Source organism: Nelumbo lutea, chromosome 4 (genome assembly GCF_056320005.1).
Source record: "Nelumbo lutea isolate HS-2025 chromosome 4, American lotus-T2T, whole genome shotgun sequence".
NCBI classification, from domain to species: domain Eukaryota; kingdom Viridiplantae; phylum Streptophyta; class Magnoliopsida; order Proteales; family Nelumbonaceae; genus Nelumbo; species Nelumbo lutea.
Genome location: NC_142687.1, coordinates 48,313,331 through 48,336,554, shown reverse-complemented (window position 1 = coordinate 48,336,554; position 23,224 = coordinate 48,313,331). Strand labels below are relative to the sequence as shown.

General features: G+C 38.4%; 1 protein-coding gene across 1 annotated transcript in view; it reads right to left on the bottom strand.

Moving 5' to 3' along the window:
- The window catches only part of LOC148855637 (ADP-ribosylation factor GTPase-activating protein AGD4-like), a 106,656-nt gene that overhangs the window by 11,876 nt on the left and 71,556 nt on the right, over positions 1-23,224 (bottom strand). The window contains exons 13-16 of the mRNA XM_088984933.1: positions 16,430-16,516; positions 16,067-16,336; positions 11,109-11,230; positions 9,040-9,130 (exon numbers count right to left, since the gene is read on the bottom strand). Coding sequence (XP_088841059.1) covers positions 9,040-9,130; positions 11,109-11,230; positions 16,067-16,336; positions 16,430-16,516 — 570 coding nt within the window. The remainder of the gene's footprint in view (positions 1-9,039; positions 9,131-11,108; positions 11,231-16,066; positions 16,337-16,429; positions 16,517-23,224) is intronic.

Genomic DNA, 23,224 nt, shown 5'->3' with positions numbered 1-23,224 from the left:
TCTGGATGGAAGAAAGGAGTCCAACATTGATACTGTCTTTCTAGCAACAAAACCGACAGGGAAGGACTTTTCTAAAATACAGTACTATGAATGTAAGGAGTTCTAGCATGGTTCTCACTGCAAGAAAAAAAAATGCATGCACCTACTATAAGCAAGTTGGCCATATTATTACTGAATGCCCCACTCGGCCTCAGAAAAACAGTGGATCAAATCAGAAAAAAGGAAGCTATAAGGCTTATCAGACGAGTGTAGATGGATCATATGCAACATCCTTCATTACTTCTGTGACTGGGCAAAATGACACCTCAGGTAGCATGTCTGAATAACGAAATCGACAGCTCATGTCCTCTTTTATCTCTTCAGCCTTCTCTGCTATGGGCCTATCTAGTAAGTCTCCTACCTACTGTAACTCACCAAACCATCTATGGTACATTGACTCAGGAGCCTCTAACCATATGACAGGGGCCACTCTTGGTCAGTGTCCTAAACCCCATCTCCCCAATAAACACATTGTTACTACTACTGGTGAGAAATTAGATATACTTGGATGTGATGATTTATATTTATCTACTTCTAAGTCATCTTCATTTCATTTGTCCAAAACCCTATTTGTACCAAATCTTACCATCAATTTAATTTATGTTGGCCAATTTGTAGAGGAAGGTAATAATGTCTCATTTACTTCTGATGGCTGTTTGATATAAGACCGACAAATTGGGGAGGTCAAGGGGAAGGGGTATAGACTGGGAAGACACTTTGCTCTAGAATTTGAAAAGAATAAAATTGTGCCTGCTTCTACTTCATGTTTGAATTCTACTACTACTTTTGAATTTGTTAATTGTAATAAAGATTGACAGTTGTGGTATAAACGACTAGGCCATCCCTTCTCTAATTGTAATAAAGACTGCATTACTTGTGGCTTATGTAAGAGTCATATTTTGCCTTTTCCTTCTCATTCAGAACATGCAATGGTCCCTTTTTATTCAATACATAGTGATGTTTGGTCGTCTCCAGTTGTCTCACGGATGGGTTTTAAATATTTTGTAACATTTATTGATGACTGCACTCGTTATCACTTGGGCTTATTTTCTTCGAAAGAAATCTGAAGTGTACTCCATATTTCAACACTTTCACACCTATGTTATCACTCAATTTGATGTCCGAATTTGTGTGCTACGATCTGATTCAGGGGGAGAGTATATTGATGAGGATTTCCAAAACTACTTAAAACAACAAGGAATTCAAACCCAAAAGTCCTATCCAAGCACCCCACAACAAAACGGGGTTGCAGAAAGGAAAAATGGGCATATCTTGAGTGTAGTCATAACTCTTCTACAAGATTCCCACGTACCCTCTTGGTTTTGGGTGGAGGCGGCCAGCACTGCTGTGTATCTCATAAATCGCCTTTCGCCATCAGTTTTGAATAACTCCTCTCCTTTTCAATCCCTCTTCCACAAATCCCCAGACCTACCCATGCTCAGAGTATTCAGATGTGCTTGTTTTGTCCACCTTCCACCCTATGAACGCACAAAGTACACAAGCAGCTTTGTGCGCCTTTATGGGGTATAGCTCTGAACATAAAGGGTATCTTTGCTATGATCCTTTGGTTCGTTGTCTTAGAATTTCTCGTAATGTAGTTTTTCTTGAAAGTGTCTTTTTTTTTAACATATTGTGAAATTCCCAGCTCCTTCTGTTTCCTTGCTGCATAGTTTTGATTCTACAAGTACATCGGATACTCCATTGTCACCTCCGCAACAACTTCAGACCTACTTCAGGAAGCAACGACCTTCTTCAGTCTCCATCCCCCCCTCTACTCCACCTCTAGTTGTTGATCCAGTCACTCCAACTGCCTCAGTAAGTGTTCAAGACCTTCCCTCTGAACCTATTGCTCCTACTTATGCCATTCCTCTAGAATTTCTTGTCCACTTAACCGTTATTGTTATTCACCAGACCCTAGACAGATACAAAGCTAGGCTTGATGCACAGGGTTACAAACAGGAATATGGGTTAGACTATGAGGAGACTTTTGCTCCTATAGCTAAGATGACCACTATACGACTTTTGATGGTTGTGTCTACAGTCAAACAATGGACAATTCATCAGATGGATGCCAAGAATGCTTTTCTCCATGGGGAATTGAAAGAGACAGTTTACATGAAGTCTCCTCTGGGATATTGTATAGATCCGCAACTTGTTTGTCATCTAAAGAAGTCACTTTGTGGCTTGAAGCAAGCTCTTACGGCCTGGTTTGAGAAGTTCAGATCTATCATCACTAATGCTAGCTTTATCCAGAGTTCTTCTTATTACTCTTTGTTCACCCTAAGGCAAAAGCAAGGAGTGACGATATTACTCCTTTATGTTGATGATATACTCATTACAAGGGATGACATAAAAGGAATTTCTAGGTTACAACAGTTACTCAGTGAATCCTTCAAGATGAAGGACTTGGGACCGTTGACATATTTCTTGGGCCTTGAAGTGAGCAAAAATCCTCAAGGCTACTTTGTTAATCAACAGAAGTATGCGGCTGATCTGGTTAAACTGGCAAATCTTAGTGATTCTAAGATTGTGGACACTCCACTAGAACTGAACCTGAAACTCAGGAAAGACGATGGGTCTCCCCTTGAAGATCCTACCCTTTGTCGTCAGCTAGTGGGCAGTTTAATCTATCTCACCATGACTTGGCCAGGCATATCTTATCCAGTTCAAATAGTAACTCAGTTTGTATCGTCTCCGAGATCCTCACCTCCCATTCATCATATTGCCTATGCGGATGCTAATTGGGCTGGATGCCTTGACACTCAACAGTCCACTACTGGCTGGTGTGTCTTCCTAGGCAAATCTCTTATCTCATGGAAGTGCAAGAAACAAGCTATTGTGTCCAAATCTTCCATTGAAGCTGAATACAGGGTTGTCTTCCGTGTGTAGTGAGATCATATGGCTTTGGGCTCTTCTATTTGAAATACTAAATGAGCCATCATTGTCTGTTCCTCTTTATGTAAACAATATCAATGCAATAAAAATTGCATCCAACCCCATCTTCCATGAGCACACCAAAGATTTTTGAGTCGTTGTTAGTGGCGACTGAGTCCACAAGTTCGGCGAATGAGAGTCAGGCCTATTTATGGCATAGTCGTTTAGGTCATCTTTCTTTTGAGTCGTTAAAAGTTATGTTCCCAAAGATTTTTGAGTCCTTGTCAGTGAGTCAATTACAGTGTCAAACTTGTCAGTTGAGTAAGCATTGTAGAAGCTCTTTACTTTTAAGAAATAAAAGATCTGAATTTCCATTTCATATTGTTTATTCTGATGTTTGGGGCCCTGTTACTCTACCTACTGCGGCTGGCTATAAGTATTTTGTTACGTTGATTGATGATTATTCTCGATACACTTGGGTTTATCCTACGCGATCTCGAGATGAAGTGCCACAAATTGTGAAAGATTTCCAACGCATGGTGTTCACTCAGTTCCAAACGGAAATTCATATTTTCCAGTCGGACAATCCAAAGGAATATTTCCATAGTGATCTCACGAAGTTCTTTGCTTCGAGTGGGTCACTTCAGCGAAGCTCTTGTGCCAGGACACCCCAACAAAATGGTGTGGCTGAACGAAAAAATCGTCATCTACTCGAAGTTGCTCGTGGCTTGCTGATTCATATGAATGTGCCGAAACAGTTTTGGATGGATGCAGTATTGTGTGCGACATATATCATCAATCGCATGCCCTCTCGGCTACTAGAGTATAAGGCCCCACATTAGCTCATGTTCCCTACAGCCCCGCTGTCCACCATTCCGATGCGTGTCTTTGGGTGTCGTTTTGTCCACAACCTATCACCTACTCGTGGTAAACTTGACCCTCGGGCTATTCCTTGTGTTTTTCTTGGTTACCCCTCATCTCAAAAGGGGTATCGTTGCTATGATCCCATTGCCCGTAAGTACTATGTTTCCATTGATGTCTCATTCTTTGAGAGTCAACCGTTCTTCTCGGTTTCTCCTCAGGGGGAGAGTAGGGTTGAGGAGAAGCAGGCGATGACTCAGATTCAACTACCTCCTTTACCTGATCCTCCTCCGTTCCGGGTTTTCCATCGTCGTCATAAGAGCCAGCAGAGTTCAAGAGTCGTGGAGCCGGACACTATGCAACCAACATTATCGGATTCACCCGAGGCAAATCCGTCTCATCAGCCAGGTACACTTGCTCCCATTGCTCCTTTAAATGTTGATTCACATGTCCCCAATGATCTTAATATCCCCATTGCTAAGAGAAAGGGTGTTAGATCTTGTACCACTAATCATCCTATCTCTAACTTTGTGTCCTATGAGCATGTTTCACCCTCGTACCGTGCCTTCCTCTCCTCTGTGGACAGTGTTCCCATCCCTAAGACCGTGGCAGAAGCTTTGTCAAAACCTGAATGGACAGATGCAATGCAGGAAGAAATTGATGCCTTAAATAAAAATGGTACGTGGGAGTTGGTAGATCTTCCTGAGGGGAAGGAACCAGTGGGGTGCAAGTGGGTGTTCACGGTGAAACACAAAGCTGATGGAACTATTGAAAGGTACAAGGCTAGACTGGTAGCAAGAGGCTTCACACAGGTATATGGAGTGGACTATGCAGAGACTTTTGCCCCTGTAGCGAAGATGAACTCCATCCGGATTCTCCTTTCCTTGGCAGCAAATCTTGACGGGGATCTTCACCAATTGGACATCAAGAATGCCTTCTTGAATGGTGACTTGGAAGAGGAGGTGTACATGACCCAACCCCCAGGGTTATGTGCCAGAGACAGTGAACAAAAGGTGTGCAGGTTGAAAAAGTCCCTATATGGATTGAAACAATCACCTCGGGCTTGGTTTAGTAAGTTCCATGTAGCAGTCCAACAAATGGGATTCAAACAATGCCAATCAGATCATACCTTGTTTGTAAAAAGAGGTAAAGGTAAAATTGCAACTCTTATTGTGTATGTGGGGACATAGTGATCACAGGAGATTGGGAGGCTGAAATCCAGAGACTAAAAAAATTCTTAGCCACTAAATTTGAGGTGAAGGATCTAGGCTCCTTACGATACTTCCTTGGAATTGAAGTTGCCCGCTCTCACAAGGGCATCTTTATTTCCCAACGGAAGTATGTACTAGATCTACTAGAAGATACAAGCAAGTTGGGGGTAAAACCATATGATTCACCTATTGAACCTAATCACCATCTGGGAGACAGTCAGGGAGAGTTTTTGAAAGATGTAAAGATGTTCCAGAGACTTGTGGGGAGACTTCTGTATTTGTCTATGACCAGGCCTGATATTGCCTATGCAGTGGGTGTCCTTAGTCAATTCATGCACAGCCCGATGACAACTCACTTTGAAGCTGCATAGAGGATCTTGAGATATCTCAAGAAGTTTCCTGGGGCTGGTTTGTTGTTCCAGAAACACAGTCACTTAAAAGTGGAAGTATATACTGATGCAGATTGGGCAGGAGCAGTCAATGACCAAAAGTCCACCAATGGTTATTGTGCCTTTGTAGGAGGAAACCTTGTCACATGGAGAAGCAAAAAACAAAGTGTGGTGGCTGGATCCAGTGCTGAAGAAGAATATAGAGCGATGGCTCATGGGGTTGCGGAAATCATGTGGATAAGAAATCTGTTAGGTGAACTGGGTTTTGCAGTAAACAATCCTACTTCACTCTATTGTGACAATAAAGCAGCCATCAATATTGCTGCTAATCCAGTTCTGCATGATAGGACGAAACACATTGAAGTGGACAAACATTTTATCAGAGAGACTTGAAAGTGGAGGTGTGCACACCATATGTCAACTCGGAAGAGAAACTTGCAGATATCTTCACCAAAGGTCTTCATCATGTGCAGCAAAAAGATTTGTGTGACAAGTTGGGCATGATTGACATCTATGCTCCAACTTGAGGGGGAGTGTTGGAACAATGTTAGAATAACTTAGTTACAGTTGTTAGGGCATGTTTGTCTAATTAAAGTGTTTTTTTATTTCGTTTTTTATTTCTGTTATGTCTGTTATTGTACTCAGGGGCACAAGGGTCTTTTCGCTTGTTATTTCTGTCGCCCTATATATTAAATAAACACTGGCACCGCCAGTACTATTGCATTGCAAACTCTCTTTTCTCTTCTCTTCTCTTCTCTTCTCTTCTCTCCTCTTCCACCTATCTCTGGTCGGCTACACTGCCAAGAATTTTGTTAATCAGCAATAGACAATAGTACAAAGTCCCCAAGGAAAAGCACGAGTTGCAACCTCTCCGGGCTAGTTAAGTACAGATTTCCAAATTAATAACAACTTACATAGAAGCATAAAAAAGATCTTCCCTAGAAACCCCCTGTTTGGCTAAAGCATCAGCCAAAGAATTAGTAGACCTACTAACCCATTTTACCTCAACTCTCATATTGCTGGTTAACCACTTTACTTTTTTGATGAGATCATTGTAGCCCCAAATGGTGGTATCCAAGTTTAGGAGCCACCTTGTTACCACCTGAGAGTCCCCTTCAACTAGGAGATGCTCCACCCCAAGCTGGTTGGCAAACTGAATTCCTTGTACTGCAGCAAGGGTTTCTGCCCTTGTGGAATCCACCACTCCCACCGGTCCTGAGAATAGGGAAATTATGTTGTTGTCCTTATTTCTTAGGATACCCCCTATAACTGGAGGCCCGAGGTTGCCCGGGGTTGCCTTGGCTGCTTCCATCAAAGTTCAACTTGATGACAACTTCCAAAGGCAGAATCCATTCTGACAGAATTCTATCCTTCTTTGTCGAAGTGTTAACTATTACTATCCAATTCCTCCACAAATCATCAAAGGAGAAGTCATCAAATATATCCACAGTTTTCAACCAATGGATTGCTCTTGTTAGGATACAATCCTTCATTTCATCTAACCCTCTTTCCTTCTCTAAGAAAATTCTTGCATTCCTTTCCTCCCAAAGAGTCCACAAAGTGGCTGCCCTAACACATTTCCACATGACCTTACCTCTTCTAGTGTGCCAAACAAAGACAAATGGGTTGAATAACAAGCTTAAATCAGAAGGCATAGACCACCTACCTCCAAATAAACAAAGGCTCCACCTCCATATAGTTGTAGCAAAGGAACAGGAGATCAGCAAATGGACACAATCCTCATTCTCAGCCTTACACAAGGAATACCAATTTGGGGAAAGACAAAGCGAGGGTCTCTTTTTCTGTAAGTTTTCCAAAGTATTGATCTTCCCATAGAAGACTTACCAGCAGAATACAACAATTTTTGGGGGAATAGGTCGCGCCCAGAATTCTTTGACAGGGAATCCTTGGGAAATGGGATTAGAACTAAGGTATTTTAGAAAAGAAGAGCAAGTAAAAGTACCTTTTGGAAGAGGAGTCAAAACCCTTTAATCAGAAGAAGTGGGGTCCAAGCAAACGGATTCTAGTAAATGAATTAGCTCAATAACACAATTCGACTCACCATCCCTTAACACTCTACAAAACCCAAAGTCCTAGTTTAAAGATAAGGGGTTTAACGGGCTCGGAAGAAAAGTTGCAATTGGCTCATGTTTGTGAAGGGAAATGGAATAGAGCGAAGGGAAACAATCTTTGAGGGGTTGAGTACCCACCCAAATATCCTCCCATAACAAAATAGCAATACCAGAACAAGCATCATACCTGATGAATCTGAGGAAGCGAGGGAGAATACCATGTATAGCCTTCCAAGGTGTAGTAAGGGTAACTCGGCGTGATATCCCAGAATCCCAACCATGAATGCTTTCCACCACCTCAAGCCATAATCTCTCTCTCTCTCGAGGCCATCTCCATAGCCCCTTCCCTAGAAGGGCTACATTCTTCAGCACTATGTTCCCTATCCCTAAACCCCCTTCTTCCTTTGGTTTGTTAACTATCTCCCATCTGATCAAGTGATCCTTTTTCACCTCACCTGGTTCCCATAGAAAGTCCCTCATTCTCTTCTCCAGTTTCTTAGCCTCCCTTGGAGTATTCCTGAACACTGAAAGGAAGTAGGTTGGAAGGTTGGCAAGTGTAGCCTTAATTAAAGTCAGCCTACCCCCTATTGAAATGAAAACATATACTTAAAGCAAGAGCATACATAAAACAAAATGAAAACATATACCATATTGCCTTAAATAAGAAGATTAAACACAAGAAAAATAATGTATTAATCAACTAATTGACCTACTTGATACTTGGTCATCCCAAGCTGCTGTATCATGAATATCAGCTGACTAGTTAGTGATGCAGTTGATCCAGGGCTCAATTGACTTTTTGGTAACTAATGAGCACTTTAATAAAACTAGCTTATATTCTCAGGCCCAATTGGCTATGAAACTCAAAAAGAGCTGAGTCCAGCATTGCTTCAATTATAAGATAAGGTCATTCAAAAGGGTACAAAAACATGGAAGTCAAAGGAGACCCACAAGTGGTTATGGGTTGGAAATTAAATGATTGAGCAAGGCTTTGGCAGTATATATACGGTATCAAAGAGGCCACATCCCTAGTGAACAGAATGAACTCTACAAGCAGACCAGAAAATTCATTGGGAAGGGAGGAAGTGGGTAGAGTAGAAAATATATCAAGGGACAATTCAACAGAGTAGAACACAAGCAGTAGGAAAGAAGTATTTGTATTTTACTGGCATTCTCTCCTCAAAAAAAACTATAAAAATTAAAAACTTCTCTTATCTAGGAGTGATGCCCACAAACAACTATAAAAATTAAAGATGACATTCTAATGCCAAAATTCATAAAAAGAAAGGAAAACTAAAAGACACAGAAATCTACAAACCACTTTTACAACTACTTGCAATCCCTACCAGTTTCATAACAGATGTCTTCCTAAACAAAAAATCCATGGTTTATTAGTTGATCATTATACAAGTCAATGAAACAAATGTTACCAGTTTTATGGCACAATAGTTGAAATAAAATTGTTTTATTGCAAATATTGATACATGATTTTTGATTCATGATATCATAAAGAATATAGGCATTTATCAAAATGCATGATATCTATAAAATTAGACAGAGAAAGTGTTGCAATTAATTGGTTCAACTATGTACCTTTGACTGGATATATTTTTCTTTTTCCAAGAGAGCATCTTTGGGGCCAGGTTTTGTAATTGAAGTGATGTAGTCATTTGATTCACAGCTGCTGCATGATATTGTTAAAAAAAAAAATGGACTCAACATAGGTAGACCACCAAGTGGAAAAAAAAAATAGAAAACCTATATAGTTGATAGAAGAGTATCCAAATGGATGCTCAATCAATACCCAACTACCTAATATATAGCCAAAGTGATAGGCTTCCCAGGCATTTTTAAACTAGGAGTCATCTAACTTTTCTTAGCATTAGATTATATATGATTAATTACAGAGAGTTTTGAATAAACCACATACATAATAGAAAAAAGTTTCCCAAACTGATCATTTAAGCTTCTTCTGTTCTTAATTGAATGACAAACCCCATTGCTGTCCTACTGGAAAGATGACTTGCCACACCATACCATCCATCAAATATGGACTTCTGGAATAGTCAATGGTTCTGTCACTGCTATATCACACCATTCACTTCAGCTTTTCAAAGCTTATATTAATTATTCACAGCTTCAATTATGATGGAAAAGTGGGGGTGAAAAAGGATTCAGTCAGGTCATAAATCATAGACCTTTTTACGGCGTTACCAGAAGACATGAAAACCATGTATCTCACCATACCGATACTTGGAAGGCATGTCATAACCTAGGACTGTGTGACATTTTTTGTTTTCTAACTTTTCCCAAATTTTTGAAGGAAATCGATGAATAAGAAAACATTTTGCAGGATCGTAGAGTTTCCGTGGAAGAAAAAACAGGAAAACAATTTCCAGAAGTTTCCACAGAAGACTTGAGGGATGTTTTGGTAGGTCCCATTACTTGTCAGTTCAGGGAAAAGGACTTGAGGTTCCCATTACTTGTCAAAACACATTGACCTAAAGGTCTCCACTCTCCCTCCACTCTAACAAAGGGATGTTTTGGTAGGTCCCCTCTAGCAGGGGCCTTTTGTTTTATATCCACTTGGAAGTTTTGCCTCGTGGAACCTTTGTTTTCCATATTGCAAACAAACAAGAAAATAAATCCTTCAAAGATTTTATGACAAATTTCTACAGGAAAAAAAAATCCAACAAAAACAAACGAAGATTTTGTGTAGTTTAATATTCATTTACAGTTGTGGCCATGGGTTGTGAATCCTAGGGTTTGGTGTGTCAGAAACCTAAGAATACTTCACCATTTGGTGTGCCTGTGAGGTAACAAGGTGTTATTGGTATTAGGAATTTGGGACTAAACTATACTGCCATGTGCACCATTAGTATAATTCATGAATCAATGAGATGTCTTGTCAATAGAAGGTATGCTGGAGAATTTCATTATAAGGAGATATGAGATCTTACTTAAGCCCTCTTTCTCAATAGAATATAGTGTTGGATGATGAAACCTGTAAGGTGAATTCTCAGCCTGTTTTTTATAGGGTGTTAACAAGATTGCTAAATGCAGATGTTGGACACTTTCTACTCTTCTTTTTACAAGGTATTGCATTAAATGACAAAATGTAAAAGTGGTTAAATCACCTAATACAACTAGGTAGAAGTATAGATTTAGCAGCTCATATACAGCATATATAATGGCGCATTCCAATGCCCCCTTCTCCACCCCCCCCCCCCGAAAAAAAAAAAAAAACAAAAGAAATTCATAAACAAAACTGTAATTGCCCACTAGATGGTGACATTAGAAAAATCCAAACCTTCAAATTGAGAAACAATATGAGTGCAAGACTATATCATTTCATCCCTCCTTCTCAATGACATGATTTTCCTCTCAAAACTTTTCCTTGGAAAATTTCTGTTATTTTCTTACCTCCAAAAAAGACCTTAAAAGTTTCCTTATTTTCAGCACCACAACACAAGTTATCATTCAATCCAATAACAAAAAGAACATAGGGAAGCCCATTGCCTCTCTAACACCATGAAAAAAAGTATTCTAGACCAAGGTCAAAATTTCCAGATTTTGTTCTGCTATTTAATAACATTCTTCCCAAATGCTACTTCTATGTTTTAAGAAGCTTGTTAACAAGAGAATCTTCACAAGTGCATTACCTTCCATTTGGAACATGAAGCAATTCCTCCCACACCGAGTTACAGTAAGCATTACCCAAAGCACGAAACAAATCCAAGACAACGGGTTCCCAAACCTTGACATCTAATGTTATAGATCTAACCTGCAGTTGATGGGAAAATAGTAGGTAAAATCAATTGTAGTTGATAGATCTAATGTTATAGATCTAACCTACAGAACAAAAGCTTGTATATATTATGCTCAATCGAGAGTATGCAGGGTTCATAATTGGCAAGATTTTGAAAAATATCCCTGAGATCTCCGCATTTCACTAGGGGGTGAAGCAAAACATTCCAACAATCCTTTATTTGATAAATGCGGTAGTTCGTAGTTGTTTGAGCCTTAAATGTAAAACTAGACTTCTAACAATCTATGAAGTTTTATTGAGAAATTCAATGTTTTCATTAATATTCCTTAATTTTCTTAAGCATTTTAAATATCTTAGAAAATTAATAAAATGCCTTCAAATCTTCTCATCTTTGTATAGATAAGCATGGATTGATATTGAAATTGAGAACCGTGAGTATACAGAAATATCCAATACCAGTTCATTATAAGGTATATAATTGACAACACAGTCAGATTTCTAAATGAAAAGCAGTAGAATAATGCATGCCTCTAAATGTCTGATATGAAATTATGAATAATGAAATACCTCATGACAGAATGGAAAAAAGTGGATTTTTTGTAAGAGAAAGAAATTTGTTAAGTTATTTATACCTCACTTGTAAAACATAAAAATTAGAGGGCGGCTGATACGTTTTCTAAGAGTTTGATCCAGGTAGCAACAAGCTCAGGCAATAAAACATATATACTCCAGCAGTTAGGTGGCATGATATTAGGGTTATTCATGTCTTTTTATTTCTGTTTTTATTTGTTTATGTTTTATTTCGCTTCATAAAAGCAGACCTATCATTCTATTTGTGGTTGGATATTATATATATAGCATCAACTGGTGACACCGAGTAAATTCTTTTCTCCATCAACTTCTTTCTCTAATCCTTTCTGCTCATAGCTTGCTTCAAAGCCAGAACCAGCTTTGAGTAATACAAGATATGAACCCTGGCGGGTAATACAGAGAGGCTTTTTCCAAGATTTGAACCCTGGTGGATAATACAGAGAGGCTGTTTCCAAGATTTGAATCCTGGTGGGTAATATAAATAATTGAAAAAAATTAATTCAAGTACCTTCCAGATATATGAAATACAATAACAAACGATTAAAGAAGTTTGACACTTGTTAGACAAAAGCATAATGCTGCATAATCCTGGATATAAGAACAAGAATGAAATGTGCATTTGAGAGCTTGACTTAGCTAGATAAAGAAAATATCATTTCAGGGACACACTGAAAACTGGTTCTTTTTTTTATAGCAAAAGTAAATGCAATTAAATAAAAAAGAATAGAATACATAAGATGGTATACTTACTACAAAAAAGAAAGCAATAAAAGATTGTACAAGTAAATTTCAAAGTATACCTCTGTTACCAACGACATTTTACAAGGAAGATGGAATTCTTTCTCCCATTTTGGGTGGAAACAAAAATAAAGTTCTTTACATGTAGAATATATATTTGTCTATAACAAAAAAGTGACAAGAAAAGAAAACCATATGTAGAAGTATCCCCTCAAGAATCAGTGGAGTGCCAAAACCCAAGAATAATCCACATGGGCATTTCACCCATTTAGGGGGAGCCCATGTAATACTGCAAAAAGGTCACATTAGTTCAAATTGGTAATCTACAAAAATATTACTAGGAATGTAATGGACCACGAGCTCTCCCTACTGATCCTTTAACCATAATTACCTATATTCCACCATGTATAACATGGAATCAGACATGTAAATGAGGAAGAAGACAGAATAGGGAGAGAAGGGAAAGAGGAATGGCAAACCAACAAACAAAACAATCCCAAAATACAACTCCAAACCAAAACCAACCAAACAAGAAAAAACAACACCAAACCCCAAACCCTCTGACCATAGAACCACATCCAAAACAACCCACAGAAAAACAACTTCCATACAAAAACCTCGAACAAACATCACACAAATGCAACTTAGAAATGAATCCCGGAAGATGACAACTTCCATACAAAAACCTCAAACAAACATCACACCACTACCTTCTTGCTTGGCCCAATCCCAAATAGACCACCCTCAATCCGGCCAAAACTTTTGAGACTAGATCAAAGAACATTTTGATGTTTTCTCAGACTTCTGAATCTTCTATTGCAAGATGATTTTTCATGACATCCTTCAGATCCTTGACTTCTCATTAATCCTCTCCAACCCCAAAACCAAGTTCTTCTCAGAAACCAAACCTGGCCCAACTTTACACCCACTTCATTGATAACCCCTACAAATACATGTAATCTCAAAACATCTAATAATATATTCAACCCTTGAATTATTTCCTTCAGAGACAACATTTCCACCATCATTGTTGTTTCAAGGCATTCTATATTTCTCCTAAATTATTTTAATGTTCTTACAGCAAATTCCTCTCCTCCCAAAATAAATAAATAAATAAATAAATCCAACAACTTACTCATTTACCACCTTCTCTAAATAAATGGCTGCATTGAATTAAGCAGCTGCATCAGAACCATCTACTTCTGTTTCCAACAGGGATGACTTGGGTCCTTGGTCTTAGGTACACTCCATGTGATGTAACCTAATTTTCTGTGCCCACTAATGCCAATTCTCATAGCTCGTATACCCACTCTAGCTAGTTGGTACCATCTAGTTGAACTGTACTAATAAGCCCTACACTCTGGAGGTCTTTAGCTCCTCCCAAAACCTTCTTGCACTTTGCACTCCACTCCTAATCACTTCCAATGGTTTCTAGTGCTAATTTATGATTTCAAAACACAATTTGCAATACCAACAAGATTTAGTGAAATCTCCTCAAATTTCCTTATTTTTACAAGGTGGTGATGTAAAAGTTTCTAAGAACTTTCTTTTCCTGATATCTTTGATATTTTGCTGATATTTCAGATTTCATTAATAGACTATATGTTTAAGGTTTAAAATTTTAGAATGTTATTTCTACATTCAAGTATGTCATTAAAATTATTTTTGATCAATAGTATGTCATTAAAATTATCATAATTTTTAAGAATATTTTCCCAAAAGAACAAATAGAGATTTGTTGATATAATTCACTTAAAAAGTCACTATAATTTAAAAGAAAAAGAAAAACACAACAACAAAAGAAGATTCTAAATCTAATCAAAACATATAATAACATGAAAGGCAAAAGTCCAAATGGCAAGTACATGAGATATGTAATGAAGAGAAGAACGCAAAAAGATTAAAAGAGAGATAGAGCAAGTCTCTTAATCTTCATTTATTTGATTTAAACAATATGTTGCTATGTTTTTTGAGTGTTAATGATCAATAATACTTTCTCTAATGTTTCCTTAAAGGATTATTGATTAATTCCATGTTTTTAAAAAAAATTCCTTGATTTTTTTTAACTTTCCCAATATCTTTATGAAACTAGCAAAATATCCCCAAGATTTCCTAATCTCTGCAAGGTGAAATGTCCATTAGGCTCCATTTGGGAAGAGTGCAAATGGAAACATGCTGGTTGATGCAAATGCAAAGTTGGTTTAGTTTTGCATTGATAAATTTTACTTTCTTGCCAAATGAGTTTTACTTAGGATGGTCACAATACCTCCTTCCACATGGTCCCTTCTCTTTCTTCCCATTCTTTTTATGTTTAATTATAAAAATCTACCTAAACGACCATGATAGGGCTTCAACTGCAATATTCCCAGTGTCTCAATGCAACTCAGCTGTCCTAGTTTGCAGCCATTCTTAAATAAACTTATCAACTAGTAATCATAATAGGATTTCTATATACCAGAACAAACAGTACCTTCCTAGAGATAAACATCCCTCTATTAGACAATATCCTGAGCATGGTTCACAATATCGACAATATTTGGCGAAATGTCCCCGAAATATCCCCATTTGCTAGGCAGTGACAAGAAATCTTCTGGGAATCATTTCTTTCAAATATCCATGATATTCTGTCGATGGGTTCTAGTATGATACCAGAAAGACATCATATCCAAAAAAACTTGTAACCAAGCAACAGATATCATAAATGTATTAGCCAATTGGATGATATTTATCAACATTCATGGATGGGCTTTGATTGGTCACAGCTCTTCTGGCACCATGTCTTTCTGGCATCATAGATTTTCACTTTGCCGATATGTTGGCAATATTTCAAAATTCATTGATAGACTATATATTTAGAGTTTAAAATTTTAGAATATTATTAAAAACTTTCAATATTTCATTAAAATTATCATAATTTTTTTCAAAATACTTTCCTAAAAGAACCAGCATGGAATTGGTAATCGGATAACTGGCATAATACTTAGATAGGATTAACTTACTAAGTCACTTAATACTTTGATAGGATTCACTTACTAAGTCACTATAATTCAAAAGAAAAAGAAAAAGAAAAATGTGTATAACTACAAAGAGTATTCTCAATCTAATCAAAACATAGTAACATAAAAACAAAAGTTAAAATGGCAAGTTATTGACATATATAAAGAAAAGAAGATGGCTAGAGACCATAAGGGAGACAGAAACACACCAATTACAATCTCTTAATTGCTTCCTATTGATTTATACAGTTCTTTGCTATGGTTTTTTGAGGTTCAAATGCGCAATTATATTTCTCCTAATGATCCCTCGAAGGTTTATTAACTAACTTATGTTTCTAGAAAACTTTCCCCAATATTTAGATTTTCCAAATATCTTAGTGAAATTAGCAAATATCTTGAAAAATTTTACAACTCTACATGGCAAAATGTTAATCGATATCAAAATTACAAACCATCTCTCCTGAAAAAGCTGACATATTTGGTAACAGCAATAGACATATGTACAAAATTTCAGTTACATATTGACCTTTGAAATGTGAACTCCAAGATTCCGATGAACACCAGAGCATTCAATACAAAGCAGAATACCAAGATTCAGTGATGCCCACTCAGGTTCAGGAGAACAGCATTCTGCACAAAGATCATTGCCTGGAATTTCTCTGAGAACCCTGGAAACTGCATCTAATTTTTTTACTTTCATGTCATCCTCTGAGCCAACATGGCTATCCAGTATTAGAGAATCATAACCAGCACTAACAGCACTCTTGCGTTCTAGATCCTTTTGTGCCAGAGGAACCTGCTAACAAATGGCCCTTTTATTGTTTGCATGAACATCAAAATGTGATTAACCTCCATGCATACAAGAAATAGTAAAGCTTGATTTTGGTACCTCCTCTATGAAAGGAGAATTTAGTAGGGCTGCAATAACACCTGTGATCTTATCAACCCAATCCTTCCTATCTGCTTCATTTTCAGTCTGAAGTAAGAAAGAGAAAAAAAAGATAATTGAACAACATTAGCTGGAAAATTTGCTCTTTTGAATCAGTATGCTTCTGATCAGCAACAAAAAATGGCATATCAATACAAACAAGGAAAGAAGTACAAACCCAAGGAATATCAAAAGGAAGAAAAATAACAGTTGGTTCCATACCCCAAAAAGATAAAAACAAATCAACAAATAATTAGTTTGACATAATTTCCGATCATTTTTCCTCTTGGTAGGATTTTACCAATCTAATCGAAAAATCTCAGACTCCGTCTGAATTAGGAGGAAACCCTCATAACATGGAGGAGTAAAAAACAAACTGTGGTTGATAGATATAGTGCCAAAGCAGAGTACAGAACTATGGCAGATAGAGTGACTGAACAATGTATTTCATTATATTGTGACTTAAAGCAGCAAAAACATTACCCATAAATCTGTCCACATTTCTTCCAATTATTCCATTTTTCTGGTAGAGAAAAATTTTGAATTACTAATGGATCACTCTATTCCACTCTTCAAAAGAACATTCCTGTCCATCAAAATTTTCTCTATCATCTATAGTACATGTTTTTGTAGAGAACACTGATGTGGACCCCACTGATAATGGTCCCCACTGTGTTCGTATGGCAGCATATTTCTGTTAGTTATGTCAGTGTTAGTTGGTAGTTATTTCAGTTTGTTATTTCATCTTTATTAGTAGTTTATTTGCCGTGTAAGCAATAAGGGCAATTCAGCCCTTTTACAATTAGTCAACATATATAAATATTAAGAGTGGGTGGCTGATGTCAAGACCAACCCTCTCTCTTTTCCAAAATCTCTTCGTGTGTTTTTTCTCTTCTCTCCTTCTCTTCTTCTTCTCTTCTGAAATTTCGTCATTCTTTTTCTTTTGAATTCAAGACTGATTGTAGTCTTGATCGACTACTTGGTATCAGAGCCGACCTAGGATCTCTTATGTTAGTCTAATTAGATTGACCACATGAGAATCTCCTAGGATTAGAAGTTTTTCAACAAAGGAGGATCAGCTGATTCTAGGAGGTTACTGGTAGTGTGCGGCTGCTACTAAGAAGATTGTAGAAGGCTGGGAGAGTTCCAGTAGTCACGAAGAATCAGAAAAGGCTTTGAATCCTCAAGATTAGGGTTTCGCATCAGACAGAAGGTGGCGGCCAGAGATTCTTTCATAAAGTAAGTTTTTTCCTTGAGAATAACTTTGAAAAAACCATCTTGGTCTATTCTGAGAGGTGCCGCTAGAAAATCTGTGTTTTTCCTTTAGAGTTTTGAGAGAAAACCCTAAAATTCAGAACTGTTGTTGGTTTCATATCAGATTTTGAACTGGTTTCATACAGAATTTTGTTTTCTTTGTTCTTTGGAAGACCTAAGCCGGCTGTAATAGAAGTTTAAAAAAGTTTTTTTATTAATTCTTGACCAAGAATGGAGTTCAAGAATCAGGGGGAAGGTGTTTTTGGGACTAGCAATTCTGGTAACATGTCTGAGAATGCCTTTCAGATTACAACTGAAGTTTGATGGATCAAACTACTTAGAATGGGCTCGATCAGCCATGATGGCCATTGGGGGTAGAGGAAAGCTCAGCTACTTGTTGGGAGATGTGAAAGAACCAACTAAGGAGGACCAAACTTATACCAAATGGGTTCAGGAAAACTATTTGGTTATGACATGGTTGTGCAACTCTATGCAGCCACATATCAGCCGAAACTATTTGTGGGCAAAAACAGCCAAGGAAATCTGAGATGTAATGAAAGAGACTTACTCCCAACCCCTTAATGTTGCTAGGGCTAATGAATTGAAGTGTAAGGTTAACAACCTTAAGCAAGGAGAGAAACTAGTCTCGGTTTACTTCTCTACCATGAAATCTCTGTGGCATGAAATTGACCACTTAGAAACACTTGAGTGGGAAAGTCAGAAGGATGCACTGACTTATAGAAAGCAAGTTGAAACTAATAGGGTTTTTGAATTCCTACCTGGTCTGAATCCTGAATATGATATTGTGAGGCAACAACTACTAACAAGAGATAGTGTGACCTTATCTCAAGCCTACTCCTTAGTGCATAGTGAAGAGACTAGGAGAAAGGTTATGATGCAGCATCAACCCTTCCCACCAGCCTTGGCAACAGTTAAACCTAAGTATGGGGGTGATACGGAGAGGGACATAAAGAAGGAAGATAAGCGGGATCTAGTGTGTGAACATTGCAAGAAACCTAAGCATACTAAAGACACATGTTGGAAGTTGTACCCTCATCTAGTTCCAACAATACTCTGGAACAAAAGGGGTAATGCTAATATGGTTGTTAATACTGATGGTGCATCCTCATCGGGCACAAAAGGCACGCCTCTAGACACCCTAGTTGTTGCCTGGCTGCCCTGACTCAATTGGAAAAGGAAGTTGGGAATTCAGCTCAATCATCTCAGCCGCCATCAGCTCCTCCTACATCAGCCTTTGCTCATTCAGGTACTCGGGCCTCATCTTATCATGCTTCAGCTCCAAGTAACACTGAACATTGTTGGGTAATAGACTCAGGTGCATCTGACCATATGACTGGCTTGCCATCACTGTTCACTACCTATCACTTATCTTCTAGCAGAGATAAAGTGTCCGATGCTGATGGTTCCCTTGTTCCCATTTCTAGCAAGGGAGACATCAAGTTGTCTAATACCATTTCCTTATCTTCAGTTCTGCATGTTCCTAAACTTAATACTAACTTGCTTTCATCCAGTAGCATTACGAAACATCAGAATTGTTCAGTAACTTTTTTCCCTAACCAATGTGTTTTTCAAGACTTGGAGACAAGGAAAGTGATTGGGATTGGCCGTGAGACAAATGGGATAAATCTTCTTGGAGAGAGTTCTCATTGGGAAGATAGTGAAGATAGGAAGTCTTTTGTTTCTCAATCTGTTAGTCAGGTTATGCTTTGGCATAATCGGTTGGGTCACTTATCATTTCGGTCTTTGAAGAGTTTGTTTCAAAATTTATTTGAGTATGTTCAGATGTCCAAATTGATATATGAGAGTTGTGAGCCTGCAAAGCATTGTAGAGCATCTTATTCATTGAGTAATAAAAGAAGTAGTAATTCTTTTGATATTGTGCATACCGATGTTTGGGGCCCGTATCACATCATTGCTATGGGGGGATACAGATATTTCTTGTTGTTTGTTGATGACTACACCCGTTTTTCTTGGGTTTACCTTATGCGTTCTCAAGATGAGATTCCTGCTTTGACCTAGATCTTTCATCAGATGATTTTAACCCAGTTTGGGGTCAAAATCAAAATATTCAGATCCGATAATGCGAAAGAATACTTTACCAACTCATTAGCCTCTTATTTTCTTGATCATGGGATTATTCACCAGAGTACTTGTCCTTATACACCACACTAGAATGGGGTTGCTGAGAGGAAGAATAGGCACATATTGGAGGTGGCTAGAAGCATTATGTTTAACTCCAATGTGCCTATTCGTTTCTAGGGAGATGCTATTCTTACAAAAATGTATCTCATTAATCGAGTTCCTTCACGGGTTCTTGATATGAAGCCTCCATTTACCCTCCTATACCCCAATAAAGAATTGTTTACTACTCCCCTTAAAACCTTTGGTTGCACTTGCTTTGTTCAGATTCTTAGACCTCATCATTCCAAATTTGATTCTAGGGCCTCCAAATGCATTTTTCTCGGTTATAAACAAACTCAAAAGGGTTATTGCTACTATGAACCTACTTTTGGGAGGAGATTTGTCTCGATGGATGTTACTTTCTTTGAGGAGGTACCCTATTATCCTAGGGTTTCTCCTCAGGGGGAGAGTAGTAAGAGTGGGGTTAACTCATCAGAAGTTCCTTTACCTGTTCCATTGAGTGATGAGGGATGTAATGGGGAGGGTTATAAGAGGTGTCAGGATTTGAGAGTTTATCACAAGCGGTGGAGGCAGGTTGATTTCGGTCATTAGTATCAGCAGTCCAAGCCAGCCCCAATTCCTTCTATGAATCTAGATCCAGGTACTACAGTCCCATTATCAGATCCAGGTCCCACTGAGATACCTTCCACTGTTGCACCCTTACCTCCTTTGGATGACCTTGGCCTCCCCATTGCAGTCCGTAAAGGGAAACAGCGTTGCACCACATCCACAACTCACTGCATTTCCCAGTTTATGTCCTATGATCGCCTGTCTCCCTCTTACAAGTCCTTTCTCACATCCATTGCTGATATTCCTATTCCTAGAACAGTGCAATAAGCCTTGTCAGTTCCTGAGTGGAAAGATGCAATGAAGGTTGAAATGGATGCCCTTCTGAGGAATAGTACTTGGGAGCTAGTTGCCCAAAGGAAAGAAACCGGTTGGATGTAGATGGGTATTTACCGTGAAACATAATGTTGATGGTTCCATTGAAAGGTATAAAACTCAATTAGTTGCAAAAGGATTTACTCAGACTTATGGTATAGACTACTTGGAGACTTTTGCTCCAATGGAAAAGATGACCACTATTCGAGTTTTGTTATCCCTTGCAGCCAGTTATTCTTGGCCCTTATTCCAAATGGATGCTAAAAATGCCTTCCTAAATGGAGACTTACAGGAAGAAGTCTACATGCAATTACCTCCTAGATTTTATGATGCAGAGACAGGTAAGAAGGTTTGCCGGCTGAATAAAGCCTTGTATGGACTAAAGCAGTCCCCCAGAGCTTGGTTTGATAGATTTAGACAAGCCCTTGAAAAATTCAGCTATGTACAAGCCTAGTCAGACCATGCATTGTTCATTAAAAGAGTGGACTCTTCTTTGACCTTACTTGCTGTATATGTGGATGATATTGTGGTGACAGGGAATGATAACAGTGAGATTGAGTCCCTTAAACAACTCTTTCATCAAGAGTTTGAGGTGAAAGATCTGGGTGAGCTACGATACTTCTTGGGTATTGAGGTTGCTAGATCTAAACGCGGGATGACCTTCCATTGTTGCACCCTTACCTTCTTTGGATGACCTTGGCCTCCCCATTGCAGTCCGTAAAGGCAAAAGGAGTTGCACCACATCCACAGCACATTGCATTTCCTAGTTCATGTCCTATGATCGCTTGTCCCCCTCTTACAAGTCATTTCTCACATCCATTGTTGATATTCCTATCCCCAGAACAGTGCAAGAAGCCTTGTCAATTCCTGAGTGAAAAGATGCAATGAAGGTTGAAATGGATGCTCTTCTAAGGAATAATACTTGGAAGCTAGTTGACCAGCCTAAAGGGAAGAAACAAGTTGGATGTAGATGGGTATTTACTATGAAACATAATGCTAATGGTTCCATTGAAAGGTATAAGGCCCGATTAGTTGCAAAGGGATTTACTCAGACTTATGGTATAGAATACTTGGAGACTTTTGCTCCAGTAGCAAAGATGACCACTATTAGAGTTTTGTTATCCCTTGCAGCCAGTTACTCTTGGCCCTTGTTCCAGATGGATGTTAAAAATGCCTTCCTCAATGGAAACTTACAGGAAGAAGTGAGCATGCAGTTACCTCCTAGATTTTATGATGCAGAGACAGGAAAGAAGGTTTGCCGATTGAATAAAGCCTTCTATGGACTAAAGCAGTCCCCCAGAGCTTGGTTTGATAGATTCTGACAAGCCCTTGAAAAATTTAGCTATGTACAGGTCCAGTCAGACCATACATTGGTCATTAAGAGAGTGGACTCTTCCTTGACTTTGCTTGCTATATATGTGGATGATATTGTAGTGACAGGGAATGATAACAGTGAGATTGAGTCTCTTAAACAACTCCTTCATCAAGTGTTTGAGGTGAAATATCTGGGAGAGCTACAATACTTCTTAGGTATTGAGGTAGCTAGATCTAAACATGGGATTTTTGTTTCTCAAAGAAAGTATGTTCTAGATCTATTGGAAGAAACTAGAAAGTTGGGTGTTAAACCTGCAGATACACCTATTGAACAGAATCACAAGATTAGTGCAGAGGGTGGAGATCCACTTGAAGATAAAGCTATGTTCCAACGGTTAGTTAGAAAACTCCTCAATCTTTGTCTCACACGACCGTACATCAGTTATGCAGTCAATGTTGTCAGTCAATATATGCACTCTCCTACAATTACTCACCTCCTTGCAGTTGAGAGGATATTAGAATACTTGAAGAGGTGTCTAGGAAGAGGTATATTATTCAAGAATAATGATCATATGAAGATAGAGGTTTATACAGATGCTGATTGGGTTGGGAGTGTTGATGATAAAAGGTCTACCTCTGGATATTGTGCTTTTGTAGGAGGTAACATTGACTCTTGGAGGAGTAAGAAACAAAGCGTTGTTTCTCGTTCTAGTGTTGAAGCTGAATATAGATCTATGGCTAATGGTGTGGCTGAAGTCATTAATTGAGGAGTTGGGCATTGCTTATGAGAAGCCCTTAATGTTGTATTGTGATAATCAGGCTGCTATTAATATAGCTCATAATCCGGTACAGCATGACAAAACTAAGCATATTGAAGTAGACCGACATTTTGTCAAAGAAAGGGTTTCATCTCAAGAAGTGTGTCTCCCGTATATAACCTCCAGCATGCAGCTTGCAGATCTTCTCACTAAGGTTGTTCCAAGGAAGAAGTTAGAGGCAGACCTATGCAAGTTGGGAATGACAAATATCTATTCCCAACTTGAGAGGGAGCGTAGAGAACACTGATGTGGACCCCACTGTGTTCGTATGGCAGCATATTTTTGT